This window comes from Polistes canadensis, unplaced genomic scaffold (assembly GCF_001313835.1).
Source record: "Polistes canadensis isolate GaletaPanama2010 unplaced genomic scaffold, ASM131383v1 scaffold_260, whole genome shotgun sequence".
NCBI lineage: Eukaryota > Metazoa > Arthropoda > Insecta > Hymenoptera > Vespidae > Polistes > Polistes canadensis.
In genome coordinates, this window is record NW_014569807.1 from 150169 (window position 1) to 158217 (window position 8049).

At 27.8% G+C, this 8049-nt stretch overlaps 2 protein-coding genes across 2 annotated transcripts; both read right to left on the reverse strand.

Annotated features, from left to right (window-relative positions):
- Nucleotides 1–1830: 1830 nt before the first annotated feature.
- On the reverse strand, nucleotides 1831–3830 carry LOC106790793 (natterin-3-like). Its single transcript, XM_014755947.1, has 4 exons — nucleotides 3596–3830; nucleotides 3127–3326; nucleotides 2260–2403; nucleotides 1831–2167 (listed from the first exon to the last, which is right to left on the reverse strand). Exons 1-4 carry the CDS (start codon nucleotides 3600–3602, stop codon nucleotides 2081–2083), a joined length of 438 nt encoding a protein of 145 aa, XP_014611433.1. The 5' UTR covers nucleotides 3603–3830; the 3' UTR covers nucleotides 1831–2080.
- A 1041-nt stretch (nucleotides 3831–4871) lies between these two features.
- On the reverse strand, nucleotides 4872–6919 carry LOC106790792 (60S acidic ribosomal protein P0). The gene is made up of 5 exons (XM_014755946.1): nucleotides 6901–6919; nucleotides 6315–6408; nucleotides 5787–6197; nucleotides 5365–5709; nucleotides 4872–5115 (listed from the first exon to the last, which is right to left on the reverse strand). Exons 2-5 carry the CDS (start codon nucleotides 6366–6368, stop codon nucleotides 4972–4974), a joined length of 954 nt encoding a protein of 317 aa, XP_014611432.1. The 5' UTR covers nucleotides 6369–6408; nucleotides 6901–6919; the 3' UTR covers nucleotides 4872–4971.
- Nucleotides 6920–8049: the final 1130 nt, after the last annotated feature.

Genomic DNA, 8049 nt, shown 5'->3' on the forward strand with positions numbered 1-8049 from the left:
TTATATATATATATATATATATATATAAATATATATAAGTTAATAAAATATGAAAGCTATTATTCATTTCTTGTTGCATATATAACACAAGCTCATAAATTGAAATGTTTTTCTTTCTTTAATGGTCGGAAATAATATTTTCTTGGGGTGTGTCACGTATGCATACAATGTCATTATTTTAATATACTATCAATTTATTATTCATAAAACATAATTCTAAATTTTGTGGTTACATATATGTATATGTTATTATATAAATTGATGTAATGTTATTGTTGATATAAATAATACGATTAGAGAAAAGTTTTTGTATTAATATATGTATAATTGATAGAGTAGGGAATTATTTTGTTCTTTTAAATTTGTTTTTTTTTTTTAAACGATATAAACACCAATAATTATTTTATTGAGCATAGTATTGAGAGTAAGTTTCTAGAAGGGTATAATAAAATAATCTTTCAGCCCTCAGTCGTTATTGTTAGTCAGTCTGTGAACTGTTCAATTACATCACGTGTTGTTGGAATGCATAGATTGTTTCAATCAATTGGCACTCGGTGGCTCTAGAACTTTCATAATGGAAGAATTATATTACCAAGCTACTCGTAAGTCGACGCCTGATCAACGATTATGAACACTAACTTGTTTACAAAAGATGATTTTATCTAATTCATTGCAAAAAAAATAGTTTCATTACTTTTTCGATATAATACAATATTCATCTTCAACTATTTATATATATATATATTTAATATCGTTGTTCTTTTCGTATTTATATTTTATCATTAATATTATTTAATCATTGATTATAAATATTATCTTAACAAGAAATACAGATAAATAGATAAAAATGTATATGGTTTGTTAAAATGAAAAATTCCACTAACTTTATTTTCGATTAAATGATTCTCTTATATAAATATAAATCATTCTACTTTTGAATGAAGAATATTCATGAATATTTAATAGAGAGAAAAATTATTTAATTTGTAAATGATAAATTCTTTATTCAAGGTTTAGATTAAAACATAATAATCATTATTGTACCATATATCTTTATGCGACATTTAAATTTATCGCAGACATTATCGAATGCTCGATTTCTCGAATCAATAACTACTAGTCATTTCGATAGATCGCAGTATTTCTTATCGTTTATATCGTTCATTGAATTTATTCTTAATATTTATATTATTTGTATGTACGTATATATATTTCTATACGTATTTCTTTAAAAATATGTGTTAATAAAAATATAAATACAAAAGAAAATTTTGTCTGCTCGTTTTTTTCCGATTATTCTAGCTCCCGTATGATATCAGTCTTTTTTTTAATCTAGTAACTCTTTTTATCAATACCTGTTCAAAGAAATCGTTCTTAAAGAGTAACCCCTTTATTTAATAATTAAAAACAAATTTTAAATAATAGATTTCTAATTGTTGTTTGTTTTTAAATGTATATAGAATTTAATTAAACATTCACGTTGTGTAAACTAATTACTATTAAAAGTTACTAGGAAATAAGAAAGTTTCAAATATATTGAAATTCTAGTAACATAGCTAAGCCGAAATTGGTAATAGTAGTGCTCTACTTTTATCTTACCGACCGAGATTTGATGGTAACTTACCGGTCGAGATCCGATGGTAAGTTACCATCCGAATTACCGACCGAGGTCTGATGGTAACTTACCATCCGAATTACCGACTGGGAGATCTGATGATAATTTACCATCCGAATTACCGACTGGGATATCTGATTGTAACTTACCATCAAATCTCGGTCGGTAAGATAAAGGTAGAGCACTACTAACAAACAACAATTAGAAATCTATTATAGATATTTTGTTTTAATTATTATCTTGTGTTTCTTACAATCAAATACTGTATGTAGTAAAGTACTGCTTTTTTTTATACAGTAACTATTTAATAAAAGACTTCGCATTAACTATTTTTATGTATACAAAACAAATTTCAAAATTAACACTATGAATAAATTGATTTCCTTTTCTTTTTTCTGTATTTTGAACATGTTAATTATATCATCATATTATAATCATAAACGAAAGATATTAAAAGTAAGTATATTAACGAATGGTTAAAACTTCGTAATCCTTGAAGGATAATTCTTCACCGTCGAAAGGAATGTAAAGGCAACCGTGACTCGGTTGTACCTGTATAAAGAAAAAAATAAAACGATTTAATTATCGATCACTCAAATTATCGATTAATAATTAAATACATTAATATATTTTTGAATTATCACCTTGCCAACTGTCTGAGAACCATTGTGAAGAACACGACCAATGTATAATGTTTCACCGTCGCTTGTTTCACCACCTGCTACTGCATCCGCAGGAATTGATCCGCTATTGCAAAATTCCCATACGTATTCGCTTTGGCATAATACCTAAATCCAAAATTTCAATTGATGTATTTGATTAAAATGTCTAACAATAAATAATAATCAGTTTAAATGATTATATATTGTATATATTTTATAAATTTATACTATTAAATATTTTATTATATAATTTTATATAATATAAAATAATAATAATATAAAATATATAATATAATATTATATAATATTATATTTATATATTTTATAAATTGTACGATTAAACCTCGCTACGAAATTATCCGCTTAATCCGTCTCGTGGAATAATGAGATTGGTTTATTAGCCCGAAAAAAAGAAATAGAAAAATAAAAAGAAGTTTTCTTAACCCGTTAGTTAGTTTTCTTATTTTAGAATTTCATTATGCGCATGATTAACTTTGAATAATCGTATTCGTGCGAAAAGTAACATATCGGTAATAATATCATTTGTTTTCTTAGTAATTTGATAAGATTACAAGAGAATCAAAATCAATCGATAAAATATTCTACTAATCATTTAGAATGATCTAACATTTCGTATTATTCCAATTATATACGTGTATCGAATTGTTTTTATATTTCAATCAAAAAAAAATTTCTTTTTATTTCTAATATAAATTCATAACAATATAACATTGCATATAGAATTCGAACGAATTGTATCGATGAAAAATAGAAAAATAATATGAAAAGAAAAGAAAAGAAACATATATGTATGTAATTAGATTTTATATAAAATCATTGATGGTGTACCTCGAAATCAGATTTGGCATGTTCCTCGCCGTTGTAACAAACGTATGCAACATTTTTGTCAGGAATTACTTTAGCTGGAAGTACATCACCATCGTGATAAGCTTTACCAACATAAATGGTAGTACCATCTACGTCACGTCCACCGACAACAGCTGTTGGGGGTATTGACGATCCCGCTGACCGATGAACCCATCTATAAGCTGTTAATTATTATAATATAATAACATTATCATTTTTATAAAATATTCCTGACAATTTAATAAAAATAATAGAAAATATAACAAAGTATATGTTGAGTATTGTTATGCATGTATAAATGTTACGTCAAATGGTTTACAACTAAAACAATTAGTTAAATCTACATTTATCCTTTATAAAATGTTAATTATTATATTGTTGATTAAATAATAATATAACGTATTTAAAGATACTCTTTGAACAGATTAAAAAATAATGAATGTCTCGTTACCTGGCATTTCGATATTTAGCACGCGTCGCAGGTGAAATTTCAACACAGAATGATTTCAGAATCGTAACACACCTTAGAGATTACAATTTTTTGTAATCTTATCACTATCTATCAACTTGTTTGAACTACTTTAAAGCAAAATCCAGATAGAGTTCGTCGAATTAAGTGCTGCTATATATGTGGTTATATACATCGATAATGTGAATATATTTGCTTTTCTTTTTTTTTATTTTTTCTTTTCATTCTTTTTCGAAAACTTTTTTTCTTCCTAGAATTGAATAAACATCTTCGTTCGATTGTAGGTTGACGTCATTTACCGTAAAGTGTTTTTCATTCGTATTCAGATTAGTAAAATTACAAAACGTGCCACAATACGTGATTGCATAAATCCTCTATCCGGTTTATTGTTGCCTCTTTAATGTTCCTCGGTAATTAACATGGATCCAGAGAAAGATCATTTCTTGCCATTTCTAACTTTAGTATTTTTATCTTTCATTATATTTCTTATAGGAACTTTTTTTAATTGCTGCATTTTAAATCGTAAATGAATTTATTCTCCCTATGTTTTTTCTTTCTTAGTTATTAGGAATAATTATTTTATATTATATATAATAATATAATATAAAATTGGCAACTAAGTGATTGCGGTTACTTTTAAAAAAATCCGCAATCACTTAGTTGCCAATTCATTACTATCTCATCAAGAGTTTATTCTATATTACCGACTGAACTATCTCGACTGAGTTGTTACCGGCTAAACTTTTACCGACTGAATTTTTACCGGCAGAACTATTACCAATTGAATTGTAATCGGCTGAGCTTTACCGACTAAGCTGACGGTCGGTAAAATGTAAATCTACTACATATTGTAAATATTACCACTAAAACGAAAAAAAATAGGACAAGAATGACCGAGGGAAGAAATGTAAATTAATTGTTAATAATACCTCAACTCAAATAATTAGATATATGTTTAATCATATTACCCGCTTAGATAGTTTCTTTTATTTTAACAGTGTAAAAAGACCATATCAACGATATCTATTTCTATATAAAACTTTAGAAATATTTATTATTGATTGTGTAGATTTTAATTCTGTATAAAAATCTTTCGTATTATATAAAAGTTGTATAATTATTGTTATAAACAAATCAATACTATTAATATATATATATATATAAATCTCGTACTTTGTAAGAAAAGAATTGTTTATAATAGTTTTTTAAATAATTAGGATAAAAGAGAATAAGAAAAGACATAATAATATTCTATCAGTTCATTATAAAGTGTTTAATTTATTTGGATGTCAGCCGTAAGAAATGACAACAGAATCTTTGTTATTAAAACGTAAGAGTTACCGTGAAAGTTTTCTTGTTTAATCGAAAAGTCCAAAGCCCATGTCATCATCTTCTGAATCTGATTCCTCTTTCTTTTCTTCTTTCTTTTCAACAGCAGGAGCTTCAGCAGCAGCTGCTGGTGCAGCAACAGTAGTGGTAACAGCTGCAAACTTGCTAGGATCCTGAAAATAATCATATTATATTAAGTAATCGTTTTGATGTATAAAAAAATCATTCATTTTTAAAGAAAGAATTATCAGACAGCGAGTTCACGCTAATTATCAACAATGAATTTGACATGCCAGTGGGTTCAGCTATTTCTAGCTCTGACATGGGACTCAAACCCTTTAGACGCGTATTGTTTTCTTCATATGTGTATAAAATAATCTCAATAGAAACTCTAGATTATAATTTGATTAAAATTTATATACCTTGATGTACTCTTTGATCGTCATCGCTTCAGCGAATTCAACGTCAGTAGCAGCAGCAACAGCCAACAAGTTTTTGAAACCGTTAACAATGCTGTGCGGTGCGCTAGCGACAGTCGGATAAGAAATCGCTAAACAAACAGCCGCTAAGTTAGCAACACCAGCTAAGAACTTCTCGCGAAGATCTTCGGGTTTGATATCCAAAATTTCAGGTGCAAAAATGGTACCAGAATCGTATACTTGTTCGACAAGCAACCCATACGAGAATGGAGAAATATTTAACATATTCAAAAGAGTTGCTTCTGATGCACCTACTTTATCACCTGGTTTTAAGATATGTACATCATTCTAAAATATAAAATGACAAATATTAGTCTTCGAAGTTTAACGGATGGTTCATTAATCTTCCATGAATATACACTTACGATAATTTCAATAGTACCCTTCGAAATTTTGGTCGGTATACTTAAAGCTTGGAAGAAAGAAGTTTTTTCTGGACCGAGACCCGTGTTTTGTGCTGGAATGATAACGCTCAAAGGTGCTATAGCACCTGCCCTAGCCGGTGCTCGTACTTTGTTCTCCAGCAATTTGTCTCTGACTTCAATCAAGTCCCCACGAGTGAAAACAAATCCAACATTACCCCTAATGTGTGGTAATAATTTTTCCAAAGCTGCATTTCTTTCGATGTGTCCACGAATAGCCTTACGCATCATAGTATTCTTTCCCATGAGTACAACTGCGTTGCCACGCAGGGACATACGAATCTGTTGCATTTGCTTTGACCCGACATTGTCCGCTCCAACGATGAAACATTTTGGAAAGTCATCGAGAAGTTGCTAAGAAAGGAAAACAAGATAACAGTTTAAATGATTTTTGTTCATGCAAAGATAGTTTATATTAAAGAACGGTAAAAAAATAAAATAATATTTTTATAAATGTATATACACACGTACTACAAGTTTGGTGAAGTAATTGGACTTCCAAGTTGCCTTGTCCTCCCTACCCATCTTAACGTGTGCGTARGGAYACCTTACGGAAATTTAAGGACTGCAACAAAATTATATATTCAAGAATTATATTTCATTTTCAAATAAATTAAAGTTAATAAAACAAACAATTATTATAATTGTATGCATATATATTAAGTTTTTTTAATGGTCGCCATGTGACATAACCTTTCCTCCACCTACACATCTGTTTATAACATACCGAGAATATATTAACAATTTTCCTTTCGTATTTTTAATTATTAAATATTAAAATAATATTACGAGTTTATCAATTCGAACGAACAAACTTTTAACGTAATTATATCTCGAAATATCGATTGCAAAGTATTTTGAATAGTTGCCACGTGACCATTAATTGTACAAACTTTTGACATTTTTTAATAATATATTTATAATCTTTCACATTTTTAATTGTTAGATATTAATAAAAGATTACAGATTTGTGATCCGAATCTAAACTATACGTAACAAAGAATGTTTCTGTGAAAATATAAGAAATATATAAAAATAAATAAAAAATAAATCTCACCGCAGCAACGAAAATTATGTAGTGGAAAGGAAACGGAAATCAATTTAAAAAAGCATTATTATTATTGGTCGTAGATTATAAACCAAGATAGATCAGGTAGCTACAAAGAGAAATTTATCGTTTCCGGTTTCTTTTGTGCCACCTATTGGATGATAATTATAACGAATATATAGACATAAACTATATACTCAATAGATATATCAACAGATATTATTTTTTTGTCTTTTATACGTTTTTAATCATTTGATAGTCTGGATAAGAACAACACAGTATGTTCCCAATATTAATTCTTACTACGAAACGAAATTCCAAAATGTTTATAGATATTTAGTAATACATGCGCTATCTATTGAGTCTATAGTTTATGTTTAGATATTCGTTATAATTATCATCCAACAGGTGGCGCACAAAATACCGGAAACAATAAATTTTACATCGTAGCTACCCAATCTATACTAGTTTTTAATCAACGACGAACAGTGAAAATGCTTCTTAAACCTTATTTCCGTTTCCTTTTTACTACATAATTTTTGTTGCTTCGGTGAGATATATTTTTTTATTTAATTTTATATATTTCTTATATTTTCACATATACATTCGTTGTTACGTATAGTTTAGATTCGGATCACAAATCTGTAATCTTTTATTAATATCTAACAATTCAAAATGTGAAAGATTATAAATATACTACTAAAAGATGTTTTCTAAAGTTTATACAATCAATGGTCACGTGGCGACTATTCAAAATACTTTGCAATCGATATTTAAAGATATAATTATGTTAAAAGTTTGTGTGTTCGCGAATAGATAAACTCGTAATATTATTTTAATATTTAATAATTAAAAATGTAAAAGAAAAATTGTAAATATATTCTCAGTATGTTAAAAACAGATGTGTAGGTGTCGGTCACATGGCGACCATTAAGAAAACTTAATGTATATACATACAATTATAATAATTGTTTGTTTAATTAACTCTAATTTATTTGAAAATGAAGTATAATTCTTAAATATATAATTTTGTTGCAGTCCTTAAATTTCCGTAAGGTATCCCTACGCACACGTTAAGATGGGTAGGGAGGACAAGGCAACTTGGAAGTCCAATTACTTCACCAAACTTGTAGTACGTGTGTATATACATTTATAAAA

Excerpts from the sequence above, each read along its gene's own strand:
- LOC106790793 (XM_014755947.1), bottom strand. Across the intron at positions 2,404-3,126 it reads ATGCCAAATCTGATTTCGAG|GTATTATGCCAAAGCGAATA; the intron begins GTACACCATCAA and ends TTTTGGATTTAG. Across the intron at positions 2,168-2,259 it reads GTTCTCAGACAGTTGGCAAG|GTACAACCGAGTCACGGTTG; the intron begins GTGATAATTCAA and ends TTCTTTATACAG.
- LOC106790792 (XM_014755946.1), bottom strand. The coding sequence starts at position 6,368 with ATGGGTAGGGAGGACAAGGCAACTTGGAAGTCCAATTACTTCACCAAA. Across the intron at positions 6,198-6,314 it reads ATTACTTCACCAAACTTGTA|CAACTTCTCGATGACTTTCC; the intron begins GTACGTGTGTAT and ends TTCCTTTCTTAG. Across the intron at positions 5,116-5,364 it reads CGATCAAAGAGTACATCAAG|GATCCTAGCAAGTTTGCAGC; the intron begins GTATATAAATTT and ends GATTATTTTCAG.